At 40.7% G+C, this 22,704-nt stretch overlaps 4 protein-coding genes across 5 annotated transcripts in view; 2 read left to right on the top strand and 2 right to left on the bottom strand.

The window, feature by feature from the left end:
* Positions 1-168: 168 nt before the first annotated feature.
* Positions 169-1,321, top strand: LOC129721850 (ubiquinone biosynthesis O-methyltransferase, mitochondrial). The gene is made up of 2 exons (XM_055674907.1): positions 169-378; positions 439-1,321. The coding sequence occupies exons 1-2, from the start codon at positions 326-328 to the stop codon at positions 1,253-1,255; spliced, it is 870 nt and encodes a 289-aa protein (XP_055530882.1). The 5' UTR covers positions 169-325; the 3' UTR covers positions 1,256-1,321.
* Positions 1,245-2,001, bottom strand: LOC129721851 (M-phase phosphoprotein 6). The gene is made up of 2 exons (XM_055674908.1): positions 1,770-2,001; positions 1,245-1,692 (listed from the first exon to the last, which is right to left on the bottom strand). Exons 1-2 carry the CDS (start codon positions 1,877-1,879, stop codon positions 1,338-1,340), a joined length of 465 nt encoding a protein of 154 aa, XP_055530883.1. The 5' UTR covers positions 1,880-2,001; the 3' UTR covers positions 1,245-1,337.
* Positions 2,002-14,217: 12,216 nt separating this feature from the next.
* LOC129721415 (coiled-coil and C2 domain-containing protein 1-like) lies at positions 14,218-19,090 on the top strand. Its single transcript, XM_055673952.1, has 6 exons — positions 14,218-14,423; positions 14,489-15,881; positions 16,773-17,422; positions 17,485-17,636; positions 18,102-18,192; positions 18,659-19,090. The coding sequence occupies exons 1-6, from the start codon at positions 14,361-14,363 to the stop codon at positions 18,776-18,778; spliced, it is 2,469 nt and encodes an 822-aa protein (XP_055529927.1). The 5' UTR covers positions 14,218-14,360; the 3' UTR covers positions 18,779-19,090.
* Positions 19,091-19,215: 125 nt separating this feature from the next.
* Positions 19,216-22,704, bottom strand: part of LOC129724603 (uncharacterized) — a 155,876-nt gene continuing 152,387 nt past the window's right edge. For both annotated transcript variants that reach the window (XM_055679607.1, XM_055679608.1), the window contains exon 8: positions 19,216-20,141. In XM_055679607.1, the coding sequence (XP_055535582.1) occupies positions 19,893-20,141 (249 nt within the window). In that variant the 3' untranslated portion in view covers positions 19,216-19,892. The remainder of the gene's footprint in view (positions 20,142-22,704) is intronic.

Raw genomic sequence — 22,704 nt, 5'->3', positions numbered from 1 at the left:
AGAAGAAAAAATACCGGTTATTTAAAACGATTAGAGCAAGAAACTGTAAGTGTTTTTTGATTTGCATATTAATGTTTTAAACTACCGATTAAAAAAACCAAACGAAGTAACTTTTATTCTATTTAGAGTAGAATTTAAAGTGCGTGGAAAAAATGAAAAATGAAATGACCTGGCATCCCTGTTCGATCGACAAGTTTGATAGCAACGAAAAATCAAATTGTTTTCTTTTTTCTCACTGGTTTTCTTTTATTGCGTCTTCAATGTTTTGAGTATTAAAAATATAGTTCGTAAAATAAACACTAAACATCTAGTCACTTCATTTAGAATGCTACTGATACAATCCTTCAAAGTGTTAAATTTATCGGCATCCAAGCTTTGGTATCTCTTGTCATATTGTGAACTTTTATTATAATAATCCTGATTGCATTCTTTTTTCAGCCGGCAGTCAATTCGATGTCTGTCCCAACATTCAACTAACCGTACCGATCCGTCTCATAGCAATGTTGATCAACAAGAAGTGGATAGGCTTAGCCAGCTGGCTGCAGAGTGGTGGGATCCCGCTGGCCGCATCAAACCTTTGCATTCGATGAATGCCCTTCGTGTTCCACTGATAAGAGATGGACTCATTGCAACAGGTTTCGTTCCGAAAGAGCAGATCAAGTCGCCTCAGGTTCTGAAAGATTTAAATATTTTGGAAGTCGGTTGCGGTGGTGGAATTTTAACTGAATCGTTGGCGAGAATTCGCGCCAACGTTGTTGGGATTGACCCCGGCGAGAAATTAATTCAAGTGGCACAAAATCATGCTCAAACAATCGACCCAAACGTTGCCGGCAGAATTCGGTACCTGGTAGAAACTATAGAAGAGCATTCGCCTAAAAATGTTGGAATATACGACGCGGTTGTTGCGTCGGAAGTGCTAGAACATGTAAATGACAAAGTATCCTTCATTGAGCACTGTGTCATGGCTCTGAAACCGGGTGGGTCCATTTTTATAACGACACTAAACAAAACCAATGCTTCGTGGTTGGCAGGAATTGTAGCTGCGGAATACGTTTTGGAGCTGGTTCCAAAAAATACGCATGATTGGGAAAAGTTCATTTCACCGTTGGAATTGAAGCGAATTTTGAGCACCTTCAACTGTACTACGATTCTAGAACACGGAATGTTTTACGAGTTTTGGCGAAATCAATGGTCCTGGTGCAGTAGAACGGATGTGAACTATGCTTTGCAAGCAGTTAAGCAAGTTGAAGTATAAATTTTAAAATTATTTCAACAGAGCCGGTTATAAACTTATTACATTAGTGTTGTATCTTTTATTTAAGTTGGTGATATTTATTCTAATCGTCTTTTGGTCGCTCCATTCGTTTGACATTAAGAGGAAGAATGGTCTGGCGTTTGTCATATTTTTTCTTCATCGTTTTTACAACACTAGTGTAGAATTTGGCCATCTCTTCGTCCGGAACGTCCCTACGCATACGTTGCTTTTCCGCAGCCTCAGCGCGTTCTTTTTCGATTTTAATTGCGAGGTCCTTGTTCTTTTCCAGCTCGATTATACGCTCTATTTCTGGATTCATACCACCATAACTTACACGACCTTCAATAAGATCTTCGCAGGGAACATAGCTGGTTTCGATAATATACTTGGAGGAGTCATGCAGCATTTTATCGGTGATTTCATTCGAGTATAATGCTCTGAAAGAGAACAATTTGAAAGTCTTAACTTATAGTACATATCAATCCAAAATTTTGTTTTGTGTGGTTTAGCTAACCTTCCTTCTGCGTCATCTTTCTCTTTCTCTAGTTTTTCCCTCGTGCGGGACATGAACTTCATTTCTAGGATTCCTTTAGAGAGATGTACTTTATTCATTTTGGTACTCATTTCAATAAAGTGAAAGTATGTTTTTGGAAATTCTCTAAAATATTAAGGAAAATCACACTGTTTGTTTACAGCAAAACCAGAACGTGCCAATAGTACACAAATATACAGAAATGCCAGATATTCAAAATTGAACACTTTTCTGCTTACACGCTCAATTATTTTAACTCTAAGTTACGGAGGATCTTTCTTATTTTTCGCAAAAACTGGATCTACACTGAAAATGAATCGCACGCTAAGCCATAATGATCTTTACCACAGATAACAGACACACAGCCAGAGTCTGTGGTATATAGAGTCGCGCGAAGAGAAAATCTATCGTTTCGGCAACACAGTTTTTGTGCCGTTTGTTGCCAAGAACTATACAGTTTTGTTTTTCACCATGCATAAGCGAATATCATTTTTTGAAATTCTTTACAAGGTACACAGTTTTAAGAGATTACACCAGTGATGTTTTGTTAAATTTAAGTGAACCAGTGTACAGGTTTAATGTTGGATTAAAATGTGTAAGTAAAACTTCGGCAAAACACATATTCTTTATTACGCCCAATTACAACACTTTTCATCCACTCCTAACATTATCACCTTGTTTATTTACATTGCTCGATTGGTACCCTCGTTTGACACTGATTTGGTTCCTTTGGTTTCATCTTTGCGGGACTCTTAAACATAGACTCTGATCCAAGCTAGTTTCGTTTCATGTGTAAAAAGATTCAACGGTTTTTTAGCATGTCGCAATACGCAGTATGGTAGCGCTAAGAACACTTAGTAGTCAACGATTTAATAGAATCGATAGTTTTACAGCTTTTATCGATATTCTCGCAATAAGAAGGGTTGCGGTTTTTAATGTAGAAATTTCGAGCAGTCGTAATTTGTACACAATCGACAATTTTATTCCTTCCCAGCTTATATTTACGATAAATGTTTGTTTTAATGTTGATTTGAAAAAAAAACACCCACCTTACAAAATCAGTGTTATATCATTGCAAAAACAGCGACTCTATAACCTGTGATAATGTTCATGCGTCTGGCAGCTTTGACTGTAATCCAGCGCTGCCATCACTAAACTGGTTAGAGTCGCAAGTTGCAGAAAGATGTCAATCTATACTGAGTCAATCTATACTGAGTGCCTGGTCACTATGGTAGAGAAGGAAATGAAAAAGCCGATCTCTTAGCAAGAATTGGTTCTTCAACTGCATTCATCGGGCCGGAGCCATTCTGTGGGGTATCTTCATCCTGTTTGAAATCTGAGCTCAGAGGCTGGGAATCCATGATGATTGATGCCAACTGGAGGGCTTACTCCAAAGCAAAACAATCTAAACTATTCATTACACCATGTAATAGAATCACACGGAACCTACTCAGTATGAATAAAGCGGATCTGAGTACGTTAACTGGCCTACTGACTGGGCACTGTCCGAGTAGGTATCACCTCAAAAAATAGGTAAACTGACAGATGACATATGTCGTTTCTGTAATTCTGAAGTAGAAACCTCGGAACACTTACTATGCCAATGCAGCGCATTGATTCAGCGAAGACTGCGTATTTTTGGAAAAGGTGTCCTTACGCCTAACGAGATATGGTCTGCTGAACTAACGAAGGTAAGGAACTTCATCAAAGAAGCCATACCTTCTTGGGGTGAAATGCAAAGTCTGGGGGCGACTATCACTGATACCCATAGTGATGGAACGAACTGACTTTGGTATATGAATTGTAGGTAGAATTAGGTAGGGGTTTTAGAAAAAACACTAGAACTCACCGCCCGAAGGATAATTTAGGGGTTTTCCCCTAGCCAAATTCACGCTCACCTTAAGGAATAATATAAGCGAACTTCCAGCAGCCTGGTTCCAATCCGTGGCGAATCCAACAGCTTCAAGGGAACCCAGTTGAAGTCCAAAATGTCCTTTTCTAATTAATATCCGCACGGATAGTCAGGGTTTCTTCAGCAAATCACTTGAGACAACTTACAGCTTTAGGTTGCAGAAAACGAATGAGAGCCCAGCTCCCAGTTTATTTGACTTTTATCGAATCTACCACAGTAACAGTCGTTTCCAGTTTTTTTGAGACTTATTTTCAATAAGGGCGTATGCCACAACACTTCTCCTTTTCGATAAATATAATAATATATTCGAAAACTCTGAAATTTGATTGAGTTTATAGTACAAAGTTCAGGGTGGCCACTCAAAACCCGAAATTAAATTCCCGGCTTTCTCCCGGTTTTTCCCGGTTCGTTCAAATATTTTTCCTGGTTAATTGTACTTATGAATTCTGTAGTTTTCCATGCAGTTAAGGAATAAAAAAGCGTGACTTTCGATTTACATCTCAATATGCTCTAAGTCACTTCTTGACGTGTTCAGCCTGATTGTAATCAAGAGATATAGTCGCAAAAAATCGAAAAATGCGACGGATGTCACCTTTCCGAGAGGAGATGTCTACAAGTATCTTATCAACAACGCATATAATACTCATTACCGAGGAATTCTAGGCCAAATTAAGTTTGAAGGAATCGTATTTACCTCAACCAGATAAGATTCAATATATAAAAGAGTAATATATAAAAGAGTAATTTATAAAAGAGTAATATATAAAAGAGTAATATATAAAAGAGTAATATATGAAAGAGTATTTTCATAACACTTTAAACACGTTACTTCAGCTGCTCACGCATCTCCTCATCAATATCATTTTCGTGTCCTCCTCCGGTAACCTGTACTGTATCGTACATCAAGCGCTGCGCTACAAGTCTGTCTTTTTCCAAATTTATGACTTCGCACTCCTTGTTCACGGAGAAACCTCGCTCCAACGTGGCATTGCCATGCGATAGAATCAGAATCTTCTTAATAAACACAGTAAAGTTAGGAAGTTTCTTGCCTGAAGCAGCTGTCAGATCTCTACAAAAAGTATTAAGGTAGGAAGTCAGCAATGTCTTCGTGGAATGCATACTCAATAGTTGTGAGTATTCTTGGCGACATCTATAGGCGACATATGCTCTAGGCAAAATTCGAGCCTGCTACTTCCGGGGAGCTTACCTTCGTCAAGTTAGCTTCCAAGAGGAAGATGAACAAAAACAAAAACTGTTTTAAGCACTGTAAGATATGTCAGCCATCTTTTCCGGGTCACAGGACTAGTCTTTTTTGGTTAAGTATTCGAGGAAACTTTCTTAAGAAATTTTGGTCTTGTGATCGCTATGAGATGGCTGACGAAAAATGGGTTTGTATGGCACAATCCAGATCAGGAAGACAAAACAAAAATGTAACAGAAGCTGTTAGTTTGTTACGAGAAAACATATCAGGTTGTGTTTTCAATTTGATCCCGTTAGGTGTTAAAATAACAGAAATTATAACAATAATGATTCTACTAGTATCAAACCCATATCAAACTTTGTTACCAACGTATCGGCTTTCTAACAACATGTGATAGCATATAGAACAGTATAATAACAACCTTTGTTAGAAACAGAAAGTTTTGATAAAGGTAAAAATTTCGTTAGACTTTTTCCAGAAAAAATTCATTTCACGATTTGTTATGATAACTCATTCTGATTCTATTTAGTTATCATAAGCATACGTTAAAATACAAAACCGTATCACAATATGTTATTCGTATCTCCTGTTGATAGAATGTTGTAATTTTTCTGTCATGCTCTTCTGATCGGGATCCAACCCCCACTGGCACAGTGAAATTCCCGGTTTTTCCCCGGTTTTTCCCGGTTCCAAACGATTCCAAGTTTTTTCCCGGTTCTCCCGGTTTTCCCGGTTGGGTGGCCACCCTGGTCATATCGCTATATTTATTGCTCGTGTTTTGTAAGATTTGGACCACTTTGATCTTTTTTGGTTGAACGAACGAAAACAATTACTTTTTAAAGCTATTTACAGTAAGAGGTTCACGAAACGGTATTCATATTTGATTTTGTGAAAACAAGAATAACAAAAGTTATTAGGCTTGCATTGAAAATAGATACTCTTAGGCATGTTTTCATAAAAATTCAATTAGGGGCCGTTCCTAAACCACGTGGTCATAAAGAGGGGGATGGGGGGGGTTTGTCAAAACCACGAAAGACCACGCACGGGGTGGGGGGGGATGTTAACGATAAGACCACGTGGTCTCTTTTCCTGACTTATAATTTATTGTTGCCACCAAGTGAAGAATGAAGCTCTTGTGTTTTAGAAATATAGAATGTACTGAAAGTTTAATAATAAAAATGGAAAAATGTAAGGGATTTTTTGGAACTTTACAAATGAAAAGACCACGTGGTTAAAGTCGCAAGGGGGGGGGGGAATGGCCAAAAGACCACGAAAGACCACGGGGGGTATGGAAAGTGATCAAAACATGACCACGTGGTTTAGGAACGACCCCTTATTATCTGAATCGAAAAAGTAGAACCAAAGTTGTCATAATTTCAAGCGCATTGCAATTTACCAAAATTCTTGGTGAGCCGAAAATTTAACCTAGACCTTGTGCTTGTTCTTCAAAGTGCTCCTGTGGCTTGTACGATAACTGGAACTCCATTCTAGGGTAAAAAAATTGACAAAAGTAACTTTCGCAGTAAAGTATGTTCATCTTTCGAATCAATTTACGTACGCCATCAGCAATTCACAGTTTTTCTAAATATTTATATTGTCGCTTCTCTACAAAACTTAGCGAATTAGCGATTAGCGTTTCGAAGGTCAGAATTTTAGCGACGCTAACAGTTTCGCTAACCAGCTCACAAACTAGCGAAATCGCTAAATCGCTAACTGAATTTTAGCGTCGCTAATTAGCGAATTAGCGGAATGGTGTGGTATTGCTAATAATCGAAGTGCGGGATACAGCACACACTCGGGTACAGAGTTGCCAATGAAATTTTCGATTTTACTGGAAAAAGGCCAAAGAACTTACGGGCTTACATTTTGTTGAAATTATGTACTGAATCTTAAAATTAAGAAAATAGAGCTTTTTCATTTACTTTTATCTTTAAAAAAAAGTATTGACGCAACAGTTTCTTCCGTTACATCAGTGGAGCTTAAATTTCAATTATTTCTGACTTCGCTATCTTTTGGTATCTAATTCTTCTAACAGTAAAAGAAGATTTTTTTCATGGTCTGGTAAAATCTATTTGTTTGGTTTTATCTCAACCATGTCATGCAGTCTTCAATTTGACCGTGTTTCGTACGAGAAGAAAGAACACTGAAAATGCTGTTAAGAATTGTCATGATAATTCATCAAGCTACAAAATTTACGTTTTAAAAATATTTTCGAAAACCAATCGGAATAAAAAACTGGATAAAACTGGCAAATATCTGAAAAAACTGTAAGATTTTGGGAATAAACTGTTTGACTGGATCACTTGAAAAAAAAAACTGGAGGAATCCAGTTTAAACTGGAACATCGGCAACCCTGCACGGGCATATCTCACAATAGATCTACGATTCTGGTCGCAGTGAGGAAGTCCATACAGAAAAAAAGTCCATTGTTTGTTAAAGTTGTTATGCAACGTTACGACGTGGTTATATTTCATACAGGCTTTGTTTTGCTCATCTTCATCTTAAAGAGAATGTTTTCTTCCCTCTTAACATCTGTGAGCTCACAATCAATATGCATCACACCATCTTCTGTAGAGAGAGCGTAGAGTAATAGTTTCTCTGACGAAAAAACGCTCCTAATTTGACAAAGCAAAAATTCAGTGAAACTCTTGTAAATTGTTCATCCGCGCACGCAAGAAAAGTGAAATAAATTGCTCGGCGATCAACTGAGCATTGCGTTACCGTTCTCATCGCTCGGGGGTGCGGCAAAAGCAGTATAAAATCGAACTTTCTGCTGAATACGCACCCATGGTGAGTTTCGAATCTTTCTATAATATTAAATTCGAAAACGGTTGGATGCGGCTTCAATGTGAACCTAAATGTTTTGATATTTGGCCAACTTCTCTTCTAGTAAAGGAGAAGCTAACGAACACTACTCCCTCTTAAAATGAGAGAGCAAACAAATGTTTACCCCTCACACGCGATGATTAGAAGTGAAAAGGAACTCTGCGACTGAAATACTCTATGCCTAAATGTGTATAATTACTCACTCTGTGTGAGAGAAAGTCTAGTTCTCTAAGGGGTTTGGCAGGTAGAGAAGGAAATTTGAGCAACAATCAAGAGAACGGGAGAAGCCTGATTTTATACTCCGTTACTGCGATTGAAAATTCCTTGACATACAGAAAACGTCAAAATGGACTGCGTGCACTGTCCGCCATTACCGGTCGTAGAAAGTTGGATTAGCACAGATGTAAGTGAAATCCACTTCGCAGTAACGTGTCGATTTTTTACAGTGTACGCTAAAGGCCCAAGCACAGTACACTATAAGAAATCGACACGTTACTGCCAAGTGAATTCCACTTACTTTTGTGCTAATCACCCCTTTGGCATCACGCCATGTTTCAAGGGCTAACATCTCAACATAAGTAAAAACGAGATAGCATATCACCGCTTCTTTTCATACATCTTCATCTTACTGCTGACAGCGGGCACAAATTAATTTGAGCCCAGGACATGAGTTCATTGTCATACACTATTACTCGATATAGGGATGCCAAAGGCTCGTTGCGGATAGAGATAAGTGACTTTTCACCTACGCACACTAGTAAACGTGTAAACCTGTGTAAAGCTGCTTTTGTTTCTTCCAACCTGTAAATCATCGCATCTCGTTGCTTCGACTTTTATCACTTTTTCACCATTTTTGGTCGATTATATTCAGCAGCTTCTTCGGATTTCTGATCACGAATGAGAAAATTTATCCAGAAACAAGTTTAAAACATATAATGAGTGTTCAACTGAATTTTTGTCCAGCTGCTAGAAACATAGCATTGCAAACAAACAGCTATTTATAAATATTTTCCCCAACTAGTGGCACTAACACGTTCGTACGTAAAAAGGTCTATAGATGAAACATTTCATATCTAATTGGAATATACTTGCGTTCCACCGCGTTCACAGCACAAAATCAAGTGTCTCACACTTCGGTTTGCCATATCTTGCATACCAAAACCAATCTTTTTACACTCAGATTTCAATGTTAAAACTCGTCAGATGTCAAAACACATCAAAATCATCAAAATACCGTGGATTCCATTAAAAATTGATATGGGTTGACCTGTTAAAATGATTGGGTAGGTTCATTGGCATTCATGTGAGAAGGGCATTTGGTGTGCGCGTGTGATTTTTTTTTTCAGTGTAGGCCGTATGAGTTTATCCTGCTTCTCCCATAAGATTTGCACAGGATGAGTAAAGCAAACGCTTTTATTCATACGGCTTAATGGATACGTTTGGGTTGCGTTGACGTTGATTTGACTGAAATGTATGCTGCCGGTACCTGGATAATTGTCCCATAATGAAAAACAACATGTTGAGAAAACGGTGATTTAATATTATCTGGAAATTTTCTGATTAAGAAGCTATTTTAAGCAATTACATCCAAAACCAATAACCAGAACAGTTTCATGGCACCACAAGTTTAAAGTTGAGAACAAAAGCCATGGGTGGAATTGGTTTTACGTTAAATGACTTGAAAAACGAAACAATATGGGACAAAATATTCGAGTACATTTCAAAAGTACTCACATACTTTGTCCTATCACATATAAAAGCAACCGGCAGTATCACCGGCAACGTAGTTTATGCTACAGAAAAACAACATTAGTCTTCTATATGCCTAAAATTATCCGATGTACACTAATTTGTAGCACTATCCAGTGGGATTGTAATGCGGGTACTTTCAATATGGGACAAACACAACTTACCACTTACCAGTCAGCTCCAGGCCGAAGTGTCCCGCAGGTCGTCTTCCACTTGATCGAGCCACCTTGCTCGCTGCGCGCCCCGTCGCCTTGTTCCAGTCGGGTTGTCTCAACCCTCTCCGAGATTCGAAGGGATTCGAGAGTGTCCCCGAAACTCGAACTACGCACATCACCCGATCCATCGTCGACTTGACCAACCGTGTCAGTTCATCCGGAAAGCCGTAATCGTGCATAATCTGCCATAGCTGGTCTCGAACGATTGTGTCGTATGCCGATTTAAAGTCGATGAACAAGTGATGTGTGGGCACGTTATACTCACGGCACTTCTGTAGGACATGCCGTACCGCGAATATTTGGTCCGTGGTGGCGCGGGCACCCATAAATCCCGCTTGGTATTGCCCCACGAATTCCCTTGCAAACGGTGATAGTCGACGGCACCGAATTTGAGAGAGTACCTTGTAGGCGGCGTTCAGCAACGTGATTGCGCGGTAGTTGCAGCAATCCAACTTGTCGCCTTTTTTGTAGATGGGGCACACTGTACCCTCCATCCACTCCTCCGGTACTACCTCCTCCTCCCAAATCTTGGCAATAACCCAGTGTAGCGCCTTAGCCAGTGACTCACCACCGTGTTTTAGCAGCTCGCTGGGGAGTTGGTCAGCTCCAGCGGCTTTATTGTTTTTCATCCGGCCGATCTCCTCTCTAACCTCCTGGAGGTCAGGGGCTGGGATTCTGTCGTCATCTGCGCGTACACCGAGATTTACTACCACTCCGTCGTCGTCCTCTGCTACATCGCCATTAAGGTGCTCATCGTAGTACTGCTTCCACCTGTCAATCACCTCACACTTGTTCGTGAGAAGGTTGCCGCCCAGGTCCCTGCACATGTCGGCTTGTGGCACATAGCCTTTGCGGGAACAGTTCAGCTTCTCGTAGAACTTTCGTGTGTCATTCGCACGGTACAGTACCTCCATCGCCTCGCGATCCTGATCTTCCTCCTGGCGCTTCTTCTTCCGAAAGACCGAGTTTTGCCTGTTCCGTGCGCGTCGGTAGCGCTCCACGTTCGCCCTCGTTTGGTGTTGCAGCATTCTCGCTCGTGCTGCATTCTTCTCTTCCACTAACTGTTTGCACTCGTCGTCAAACCAGTCGTTTCTCCTGTTCGGAGCCATAGTACCAAGCGCCGCTACAGCAGTACTACCTATGGCTGATCGAATGTCCCTCCAGCCATCTTCAAGAGTAGCTGCGCCAAGCTGCTCTTCCGTTGGTAATGCTGCTTCCAGCTGCTGTGCGTACTCCCGTGCAACCTCGGCGTCCCGTAGTAGCCCGATGTTTGGTCGCGGTGGGCGACTTTGACGCGTGTTTCGCACCGTCGAAAGTTTTGAGTGCATGCATGCTGCAACAAGGTAATGGTCCGAATCAATATTCGCACTGCGGTAGGTGCGAACGTTGATGACGTCAGAGAAGAATTTATCATCGATTAGAACATGGTCGATTTGGTTCTCCACTTGTAAGTCAGGTGATCTTGTGGATGTCTTTGCGGGGGAAGAAGGTACTTCTGACTACCATACCGCGGGAGGCTGCAAAGTTCACACATCGTTGGCCGTTATCATTTGATGCGGCGTGCAGGCTATTCGGCCCTATCACCGGTCTGTACATTGCCTCCCGTCCTATCTGAGCGTTCATATCACCTATGACGATCTTAACGTCCCATTGCGGACAGCTATCATACACCTGCTCCAGCTGCGCATAGAACGCTTCTTTCTCATCGTCGGCTCTTCCTTCGTGTGGGCAGTGCACGTTGATGATGCTGTAGTTGAAGAACCGGTCCTTAATTCTCAACTTACACATCCTCGCACTAATCGGCTGCCACCCGATCACGCGTTGGCGCATCCTACCCAGCACTATAAAGCCCGTCCCAAGCTCGTTAGTAGTGTCACAACTCTGATAAAAGGTAGCCTCTCGATGTCCGCTTTTCCATACCTTCTGTCCCGACCAGCAAAGTTCCTGCAGTGCTACGATTTCGAAGTTGCGTGGATTTAGTTCATCATATATGATCCTGTCGCAGCCGTGAAAGCCTAACGATCTGCAGTTCCATGTACCGAGTTTCCAATCGTAGTCCTTATTTCGTCGCCTAGGTCTGTGCCGATTGTTCCGATCCGTATTAACTTCTTCGATATTTGCAACATTTGGTGTTTTTCGGGGCGGCTTGTTGGGCCTTCCCCAACCCCCTGTCTCGCCGGAGGGCCATCGTGTCAGCTCTGATTAGGGTCACACGCTGACACCAGGACGATGATCAGCCGCTCCTAACATGGAGACCAGACGCTGTTTTGAGCCGCACCATCTTGGTGAACAGACGCTCGGGTTGGCGATGCATTTCCTCTACCGCCGAGATATGGTTACCGCGCCAACGATCACACACACAACTTGGTATTTTTTCCATGTTTTTCCATACAAAAGTATCAATTTTAGATTTTTTTTTTGGAAAATATGATATCAATTAAGTCGATTCCCGATAATAACTCAAAAGTGATAAATATCAATATGGGACAGTTATGTGGGTACCGGCAGAATTAGCTAACAGTCAAATTGCCGCAAACACAGCCGCAGCGTATGCATTGCGTTTAGGCCTTCAATAAAGTAACAACATATTGTTTGTTCCTTTTAAAACAAAACGTGCCGAACTGGTAGCAGTAATCGTGCCGTTTTGGTTTCAAAAGAAACAGACAATAGTTACTCAATTTCAAAACAAGGAATGAGTTAAAAAATTACTAAGGGTTCAATCTACGTGCTCAAAGGAGGGGGACATTCAGCGAAGAGTTACACTGTGTGAAGCCACCAAACAAAACTGCGTTTTGTGGTGGGGGGAAGGGAAGTTGTATTGAAAATTGCCGAAATGCGCGTTTAGGCATTGGAGATAGAACAGGAACATTTCCTCTGAGAGGTTCAGAGCAAGAACATTGAGGAAATTTTAAGTCAACTACGGACCAACGACTCAAATAGCTTCGATGAGGATAAAGATTACCGAACTCAAATGAAAATACAAAATTGGATGCCTGGAAGATCAAAGCTGGTGCAGATACGAAGACCGATCGAGGGATCGACCGAGGTTGCATATTCAATTTTGGGGTGTCATATCAATTCAATAGGGTGTTTTAGGGGTATGTATATTTTTTTTACTTTTGATAAGAAAGTTCAAAAGAAATACATATTCTTCTAACTTTTCTTAATTATAACAGCAAAACTATTGAAAAAATCGATTTTGAATTTTAACAACTGTAAGTGGTTTTAGGACATACCCTACTGTCAAGAAATCATGACACAGGGAGGCCAGGTCATTTTTCAAATATCTTCACACTCCACAAATCAATGTCTTTATACATAAGAAATCTGAAAACACTGTCCCCGTTGAAAGATTACAAAACTTCCAGTGACACATTAAATCGAGTGCGGTTAATCAACCGACTATTATACCCCGTTCACACTACACCGCATATCACCCGATATCAGCCGATTCATGCTATCGAATCGAGGCCATATCACTATCCATATTGCCTGATATCCCATACAATCGAGCTGTCAACGGATATCACCTCGGCTACATGCTATCGCGGATATCATGTTCGAAAACCAATAATAACCACAATTCAAGCAGTTGGCAACACGGCCAAAAGACATTTGACGCAACCCTATAAACTTCGCACTTCGCGTTGCATGCGAGAAAAAAGGAAGGAAATATTTTCGCTATTTTCATCCCGCACATGTTGACAATTGCATGTGATAGTTCGCGTTGGTGCGAGCCAACTCGCTGGCATCTCTATCCTAATCCCATCCAGCTTTCCACGAGCGGTAATGGTGGACAGTGCACGCAGCCCATTTTGACGTTTCCTGTAACGGTATCGGAGTAGAAAATATAACAATGTCTTAACGTAGCGTAGCAACTTTAAAAAACAATGGGCGTTTTGTTATTTAAAGATCGTCGTGCGCATGTGCGAATCAAAACAAACAGAACTGTTTATTAAAGTTGCTATGCTACGTTTCAAAATTTTTATGTTTTTCACTCCGTTATTGCGATTGAAAATTCTCTGACCTACAGAAAACGTCAAAATGGGCTGCGTGCACTGTCAGCCATTACCGCTCGTGGAAAGCTGGATTGCTCTTGTTGTCTTGTTTTAGCTTTGACCTGTTTCGTTGCGTTTTCTTCTCTTTTCAATTACCAAAGCAAATGTCAAATCATATCAGCTCACTCTAATGTGAACGCTCGAGGTGATATCCGATATCATCTGGCGATATCAGGTGATATCCGGCGTAGTCTGAACAAGGCATAAGACAACGAGGTTTTCCTGTCAGCGAGTTGGTCTCTGGATTCAGAAAAAAAATTACCAATGTATGGTGAGCAGAAAAATCATGTCAAGGGAGATTTACAAAAACTTACGAGAAATAAATCTAAATTTTTTATCATCGGTGATTTTATGCAAGAGTAGATTAAACCTAACTTTCATCTCAGCGTACACACTCTGTACCACTCGCGATCATTGGCCCTATCGGTTCTATTGTTGTTGTTGACTTTTTCTCAACCTGTCATTCTCATCTGTTCTGTTTCTGTCTTTCGTCCAATTTAGTACCCAAGTGAAGTTTTTTGTAACTGAAAATAGTATCCCTTTTGATAAAAACGTCTGTTTGCAATTAAAATATATTTTTCTGCTAGTGGAAGTACGTAATGTTTGCTTGAAATGTTTAGTTTTACTAAGAAAACGGCACCCGTGAAACGCGAAAGAAAGCGTGATCCATCCGAGGTTTGCATATGAAAATTGATTCTGTTAAGGATTAGTCATCGTTGTAACGCTGATTTCTTTTATAGCTTGGTCTGTTTGGTATAACGGACGATGCTGACGACTTAAACGATGACGATGATCTGGTTGCTGGTGGAGATGCGGACTTTGAGGCAGAGCTCGCAGCTATTACTTCCGGGTCTGGTAGCAGTGGGAAAAAAGCAAGACCAAAGGCAAAGCCGAAAGATGGAATAGTTGCACCGGAAGCACTTGATGCAATGATTGCTGCAAGTCTTAGAGACGTTGGTAGCGATGAAGATGTTTCTGACGAAGATGACCCGGATTTAATGAGTGAACTGGCAGAGATTGCTGGGGAAGAGGTGACTAGTGAGGAACCAGAAGTGGGAGGATCTCCTCCCAAAAAAGCAGCTTCTTCTGAAGGAGCAGTGAAGGATCTGATTAGATCTAGGTTGGAAATGTACACGGTTGCTGAGCAAAATGCCAAACGCGCTGGGGAATCTAGCAAAGCACGGCGATTTAACCGCGGGTTGAATACATTGAAGGATTTACTCAAACAAGCGGAATCAGGGAAAACAATAGATCCCAGTGCGATTCCACCCGAGGTTAGCGTTAAGATTGCAGGATCTGTTGGACCTACGCCTGATACAACAAAAGAGGAAAAGTCTGAAAGTACTCCGCCAGTTCCCACTCGGCGTGCCCCTGCACCACCTCCAACTGATTCAGCTACAGGACCTCCACCATCCGACCCAGCTCCGATATTTGAACCTACGAGCATGCCGAAACTTTCCGATTTGAGACAAGAACCAACAGAAAATCCTAAGCTAAAATCGTTGAATGAACGAAAAGATCAATACAAAGCTGCTGCGTTAGAAGCGAAGAAAGCTGGCAATACAGAAAAGGCATTGAAGTATATCAAGACTGTAAAGCAATTCGACACCGTGATTAATGCCCTTGAAAGCGGCCAAGAGGTGGATTTGAGTCGCATGCCCCCACCACCTTCCGAAGTTAACGATTCTGTAACCGCTGCTCCTCCGCTTGTGCCTCCTAGAAGAGCTCGAAAAGAAGAAGACCGAGTACAAAAAGACGCCGAAGTGCCTGATCATACGCCCACTGTAGAACTACCTGCCGCAGAAGCTCCCGCTCCTGATGAGGAACCCGAAGAGGACCTCATTCAGGCGGCAACCATTATGGAAGCACTACAGCAACGTTTGGAGAAGTATAAATCCGTAGAAAAGGCGGCTAAAGACGAAAATAACGCTTCGAAAGCTCGCAGAATTGGACGTATAGTAAAACAGTACGAGGATGCCATCAAGTTGCATAAGGCGGGAAAACCGATTCCACTGGATGAGCTTCCGACACCGCCCGGTTATGCTCCGATTCCGGTAGACGAGGCTGCGAAGCCACCGCCAGCACCTTCACCACGGCCTGCTCCCAAGGCTCCGCCACCAGCCGCGGCTGTCGGTGAGTTGCTACTTATTATTAAAAACCCTATGTTCAGATTTTTGTACATATTTGATACATTTTTTACATGGAAGAGTGATTCAATGTTGCATTGATCAAAAAACGATGTTTCGTTATTGGAACACATTCCGAGGTTGAAATCGAAGACGTTTTTATTCTCGATTAGGAATGTTACTACCATTCGGAAAATGGTATATAAGAATCCAGACGCGTAGCGTGGTTTCAGGCCCCTAATGTAGTTGCAAAGAAATTTTATCCCCGTTTTACCCAGATTGTTCTCAGAACCTTTTCAAAGTTAAGTGAAAAAGGAAAAAAAATGATTTTATTTATACTGTCGAAATGGTTTGCTCTCTCCCATCTAGAAGAGGAAGATTCAGCTTGAATAAAACCTAAAAACGTTCGTTGCGTCACACGACTCACAAGACTCATCAGCTATCATTAATTTACTCAAATCAATTATCAACTATTCATCTGTTTTTATTTATTGTATTGATGGGGAAACAAAAAATACAACATATCTGATTTGGTTGCATCTCTTTTCCAGTTGCGTCACCATATTCGTTCAACTGGACGCAACAAGAGAAGTTTATGGAATTCTATGTCGAAAACAAACCATAAATTGTGCAACATATCAGCTTAGGATAAAAAAAATCAGTCATAACAAATTGAAGGCGAATTTCATGGATTTAAATATTCATTCATGTCTGTTATGGTTACACAAAAATGTGCTTGCCTATCGTAACGAATTTTTTTTTTAGATATAGTAAACTCAAGAGAGATTACAGCCATAAACAGTTTCAGATCATTTAGATGCTGAATAAACACTGTAGCAATGATTTCGTTGATTTTTTTCTTTGCTTCATGAGTTTACATATGCATTCATATGTTCAGTTGCAGGGTCAAGCAAGGAACCACGAGCTGCATTAACCCAGAATGAAAGGCAATTGGCGGTGTTGCTGCAGCGCCAAAAGGAATACCGTCAGGCGGCGGTGGAAGCGAAACGGGCCGGCGAATTGGAAGAAGCCAAGGAGTACATACGAATTTTCAAAGGGCTTGAAAAGCTAATCGATACAGCCCGCGGTGGTATACCGATCGATATGGCTACTGTTCCCATAGCTCCGGCAAAGCGAAGCTCGCTGGAAGATTCATTTACGATTGTCGCTGAGGAGGATTGCTCGGCGACGGATGATGCTGACGTTGATCTGAATACTCGACTGGAGGAGCAGCTTTCCAAGCAGTTGATCATGTGTAGGAACACCAGAGACCACCACAGGGCGATGGGAGATGTTGCCGGGACGAATCGGTTCGAGAATCTAGCGCTGAGCGTGCAGAAGGATTTGGATTTCGTTAGGCTCGCTCATAAGAAAAGACTGCCAGTGCCTAAATTCCACTACGAAATGAAGCAATTTAACGTAGTTAAATGCAACACGGATTTGACGGAAAACGAGGTGGAAGTTACGGTGGTTAGGGGTATTGCATACAACGTGCCTAATCCAAAGGAAATCGATACTTATGTGAAGTTTGAATTCCCTTACCCTCAGGTACTTTCCAAGGGGTTTTGATGCAACGGTGTTTGTTCTTATTATTATTCTTCTTTTTTTAGGATGATCCCACCAGAGGCAAGACCGGATTGGTACGCGATACAGATAATCCGGAATATAATCACCGACACAGCATCGAAATTCATCGTAATCAGCGAACATGCCAGCGAATTTTTAAACGACAATCATTGAAATGCGAAATATTTTCAAAAGGGTAAGTTATTTTTTGCTGTTGGTCGCTCAGTTTTGTCTATTACTAGTTGTTTTGCTGTATGTATGTATGGTGGTGTTGAGTGTTCATTGTAATTTAGATGTAATTTGCAGCATCGAGCACCTCAACAGTGATCGACACGTGCACTATTTTATTACGTTTTTTACTATCGATGGACGAATGAATGAAAAACATCCCATTCGGTCACAATACTGATTTCAGACATTACAAAACGTCCAGCAGCAATTGTGGATGATATAACCTGAGAGGGCATTGTTTTTTTTTCTTCTTTTTCAAATAACTGAATGCATGCATTAAAATTGAAACGAAAAAATGCCGCTGCTATGAATGGTGATTGGCATCGATGACGGATGATTGTAGGTGCTGCTGTTGGGGTGCTGGATGCAGTTGTTGTGTTTGCCTCCCATCATCGTCAAGATTTTTTTCATGGTGGCCTTCCTGTTTCAGAGGTTTCCTGCGCTCGGATACGCTTATCGGTACAGTTACGGTGAAACTGCAGCCACTGGAGACGCAGTGCGAGATACACGACTCTTTTCCGGTACGTATGTAGTGATAGATACGTGCATATGCAAGCTACTATCTTTCTTTTACGGTTGCACCATGATGCAGTTGAAAATTTTTCTGAAATGTGGATATTTGATTCTATAATCATGGACCCCAGAACCCTTTTGTTTGAACTGCTAATTAAATTAGTTTTTGAATAAAAACTCGTCAAGCGTAATTGCGTAATGAGGAAGCAGTATATCGGATATCAAAAAACGATAGCGTAAACTGAAACCTTATTTAAATCAGTTGCTGTTCTGACTGTTAAGTGATTCCCAGTGCGTTTTCATCTTTGCTCACGAGCAACCAATCAATTATTCGTTGCTCGGCTGCTGCACTGCGTTTGGTTGAGGGAAATTTGCACTGGGTGTTTTGTATGTGTCTGAATATTCTCTTTTTTTTCATTCTGCCTCCTTTCAACACGACATCAAAATAACATCCATTTCGAAATCAATGGTCAGCTGATGGATGGACGTAAAGCAGTTGGTGGTAAGCTGGAATTGAAGATACGTGTTCGGAATCCCATACTGGCAAAGCAGATCGAGCAGATCAACGAAAAGTGGCTGATTATTGATGCATGAAGGGCCGTTACCAACTGACTGGTAGAGTAGTATCAGTGAAAATATAAAACAAGAAATTCAACTGAATCTGCACATTGCTAGCAATGCGGTATTGCAAAACTTTCTACTTACTCAACAGAACTGGATAACTCTTCTTTGCTGCCAGCAAAAAAAAAAAAAAGAAAGAATTATTTTAAATATTTGTCGAGTTCCAGAAAAGCGTCAAACCTAAAGTGAAAAGTTTAGTTTGCTACATCAAGTTGTTACTGTTGCGTCCTGGTGTGACACCGGCTTTGTGATACAAGCAGCTGAATAAAAGTGTAAACGTTACCATGTTGTGGTCAATTTATTGCTCTAGCATTCCGAAACTGCGTTTTCAAAATAGACCGTTTCAGTTTGATTGGTCTATAGGACACAGTAACCAAGATTAATCAATAAGAATAGGTTGATATTCGAGTTTGCTCCAGCATTCAAGGTTCTAATGCAAAAACTGGCTGAGCATAATCCTATGTTAATGTTAATCATGTTGACGTATCTTAAACACAACACGTGTGGGCTTTCTTCCGGTTTTTTTCGTAGAAACGTTCTGGTTCCGTCTAGAAAGATCATGTACCTTTGGCTAAAATATTTCAAATTGGGGCCTCTCAACTAGATGAAAAATGATACTTTTCAACTATGTCAGAAAGCAATTACACAAACACAATTACACAAGCACGCATAAGTTCGGAAGAAATAAAACCAATTGATTCATGCAATATAATTAGGCACCTAATTATGATATGTTCTAGTCTCTATTGGCCATATAATTTAATCAATTTCTACTCGTTACGCTACAAATAAATAAACACCGGAGAATAGCTTTTCTCCACTCTTGACAATTCGATTGTTTACTCACGATGTGGTAGTTTCCTTATTTACCCTGGTTCGGCAGTTCTTCCTGCGAAACTGTTCGGCTCTGGGTCCAGTGTAATGCAGTAGATATTTATTTGCACTTTTTTTCCAATTCCAACGTTTACATTGGGAAATCGAAAATTACTTGCTGCAGCAAACTTTAAAGTGGATTTTGTCCTTCGGGCAAAATGGTTATCCGTTCGTTTGTTCTGTCCCAATGCCAATATCTATTATCGAGAGACCATCAAACGCCGTCCAAGGTGAGGCACATTCCGAAGGTAAGGATGCCAACGGCACAAACAAACACGAAGAAGCATAAATAGTGAGCGCTGATTGGCACCCGAAACAACTTGGCCGACATTTGAAGTGACGAGGCGTACAGCAGGACGGTATTCAAATCTTCCGACGAGGTATTCCGGTGCACGAACGGACGAATGCTGATCAGATGACCACAGGTTTGTGTCTGCCGGCAGGAAATGGTGAGTGATGCTGCCTGTGGGGTGGAACAATAAAAAGAGGTATCATTGTTTGATGATTTTAAGTTTCTAGGTTCGTTAGGTTCAGAGGAGAGTTTTCTTATTGGAGCATCGTTGAGGCAAATCAATACGATGAAATTTTCGCAAGGGAAGAATCTCACCGTTTTGGAAATCCTATTATCTTCAAAGAGCAGATTGATGTATATTTTGAATATCTACAATAATAGATGGGATAAATCATAATGTTCTTCTTTCGAAGTTATAGCTAAATGTTTTAATTGTGAACCTCTTCCAGAGAAAAAACAACACATCTAAAGCCGGTAAAAAACTAGTTTCGAATGTTTGATAGACATCGCGTACATGTTAGTATAGAGTCAGTTTTGGTTTTGTTTTTGTAAGAACAATAAGTGTCGTGTCTTGTTCCGCGTCGCGTTATTAGTGTCACCAAGAAAGGCGTTAGAAAAAAAGCGAGTCGCCGAGTTGAGGACGGAGGGTTTTGGACTAAGTCTTTTACTCAATAAACACTTAGACGTTTTTGGTCCCCAAATTGCGTTAATTAGAAAATCCGCGTGAAGATTTTTGAATTACCGCGGTAATGCGTGAAAAACTTCGTTGGCTAAAAACAATCAAAACTTTTACTCTGTAATAAGTTGAAGTGAAATATACCAAGAAGAATGTATGGCAATAAAAGTGGTCCCCGTGGTTCTGTGGTTAGCGGTGTCGGTCGGCTAGCTCTCCAACACGGTTGTGATATCGGGCTCGATTCCCGATCAGGTCGAGGAACTTTTCGAGCTGGAAATTTTCTCGACTCAGCACTGGGGCACGGTGTATCGTTGTACTTATCCTACAACATACAAAATGTGCCGAAAACAATATCGATATCGAATTCTCTCAACTAATCTAGTTGATCGAGACCGCATTAGCCCCCAGGCTAGCGTGCGATATTGTTTATATGTATGGCAATATAAGATCTCGATAAATTGTTACTTTTTTTAAACATTTGGATAGCAAAGAGACAAGGATAGTTTCAAATAATCACCAAACAGATTTTCATGATGTTCTCCTTTTGGCTTACAGATACGTATTTTTTCACTAGCCTGGGGTAAGTTTTGTACCCTAGTATAGTAGCCATCGAATTTGAGCCAATTTTTCACATCAGCCGATGATGTATGGCGGTTAGGTGTAAGAGTAGAGGCATTCATAGGTAAAAAGGCGTAGGTAAAAAAATATTTTTTAGCATGTCATTTCCGATTTCGCTGAAACTTTTCACAGTTCCGTTTTGATAAATAGGTCATTTTATGATATCAGTTCTTCATATAGACTCGCGACTGCTGTTTCAAAAGGCTCTATCCCAAACGGTGACTGATGGATATAAATTTCTATATCAGAAAAACGGCTTGTTTGATTGAAATTGTGTCTTCAGTAAACTTGTAGGTAATAGAATTGCGGAATTTTACAAATTATCACAAAATATTAAACAACTCAAAAAGTACCGCGAAGCGAAGTAGCATGGAGTGACTCAGTAGCCTCCGTAGCAAATTGTGTTTTCCGTCTTTCATAATGAATAGTTGATTTGATATACCCACACTGCATACGATTGGCTCATTTCTCTAGCACAGACATCAGATAAGTAGAAACTCAACATGTAATATTAAACTTCTCATCAAGGCTATAACTTCCAAATAGGGCCACTGAAGCTTTGATGAGCAACAACTCGTCTCATTTGAGAATCTTGTTCGAAATTTCGGGTTGAGATGATGGCTTAAAAATGCATGAAACGTCGAGGTCTGGAGTCATTTGAAAAACAAAATTTTTTTTTGAAAATAATCGACTCAATTGCGGGAGCAGAATTTGGGCAATTTAGAAATTGTCAATGATCTTTTTCTTAACCGAAACGTCTACGTTGTCGTCGAAAAAACATAGCCCGATTAGAGTATTATCCAGATACCGTAAATCATCGAAACCTCCCTGGGCTTGGTGGTTGACCCTGGGATTGGTGGTTGAGCTCTAATCTTGGGTTCTTATAGCTTTACGGAATCCTTTAAGATGGAGGCACAAAGCTGTCACATGATAGCTTTGGCAGCCCAAGGGCGCGTGCTCCCGGGTGGCGGATGGGAGCTAAGGGAGATGATGAGCACAAGATACTTATGTTGTAGTCTTTCCTACTCTGATCTCGGCAATCTCCTATGTGAGAGAGGTTCTTGATAATAATTTTAAATAACTAGTTTTGAAGAAGGTCTCTCACACGTGGACCAGACCACTCAGTGCAAGCTCTTCTCTTGTCCATATCCATACATGCAATACAGTACTACACATTATTCCTTAGACCCTAAATTACATAAAGAAACTCCTAAATATCACGTGTATCTCACTATCATATTACAAATATAAAGAATGTAAATGTAAATTTGTACCGAATTGAAAATTGTAGCATTTATCACTGAAAGGCAAACTAAACCGTTTTAACGGGAAGGAATACGAGCAGATTATACTTAAATTGGCAGTGGGGCTGTTTTGCATTTATGGGTGGACTCTACTATTAGTTCTATGTTGTAGATTGCAAAGTTGTATGTGGTAGAT

This window comes from Wyeomyia smithii, chromosome 2, assembly GCF_029784165.1.
Source record: "Wyeomyia smithii strain HCP4-BCI-WySm-NY-G18 chromosome 2, ASM2978416v1, whole genome shotgun sequence".
Lineage (NCBI taxonomy): Eukaryota > Metazoa > Arthropoda > Insecta > Diptera > Culicidae > Wyeomyia > Wyeomyia smithii.
Note: the sequence above shows the minus strand (reverse complement) of the source record. Positions and strands in the feature narration are given on the sequence as shown.

Bases quoted from the DNA above. Each gene is read 5' to 3' on its own strand.
- LOC129721415 (XM_055673952.1), top strand. From the start codon at position 14,361: ATGTTTAGTTTTACTAAGAAAACGGCACCCGTGAAACGCGAAAGAAAG. The intron at 17,423-17,484 runs GTACTTTCCAAG...TTCTTTTTTTAG, and splicing joins TTGAATTCCCTTACCCTCAG to GATGATCCCACCAGAGGCAA. The intron at 18,193-18,658 runs GTACGTATGTAG...ATCAATGGTCAG, and splicing joins AGATACACGACTCTTTTCCG to CTGATGGATGGACGTAAAGC.
- LOC129721851 (XM_055674908.1), bottom strand. From the start codon at position 1,879: ATGAGTACCAAAATGAATAAAGTACATCTCTCTAAAGGAATCCTAGAA. The intron at 1,693-1,769 runs GTTAGCTAAACC...GTTCTCTTTCAG, and splicing joins AAAGATGACGCAGAAGGAAG to AGCATTATACTCGAATGAAA.
- LOC129721850 (XM_055674907.1), top strand. From the start codon at position 326: ATGCTACTGATACAATCCTTCAAAGTGTTAAATTTATCGGCATCCAAG. The intron at 379-438 runs GTATCTCTTGTC...TTCTTTTTTCAG, and splicing joins TTATCGGCATCCAAGCTTTG to CCGGCAGTCAATTCGATGTC.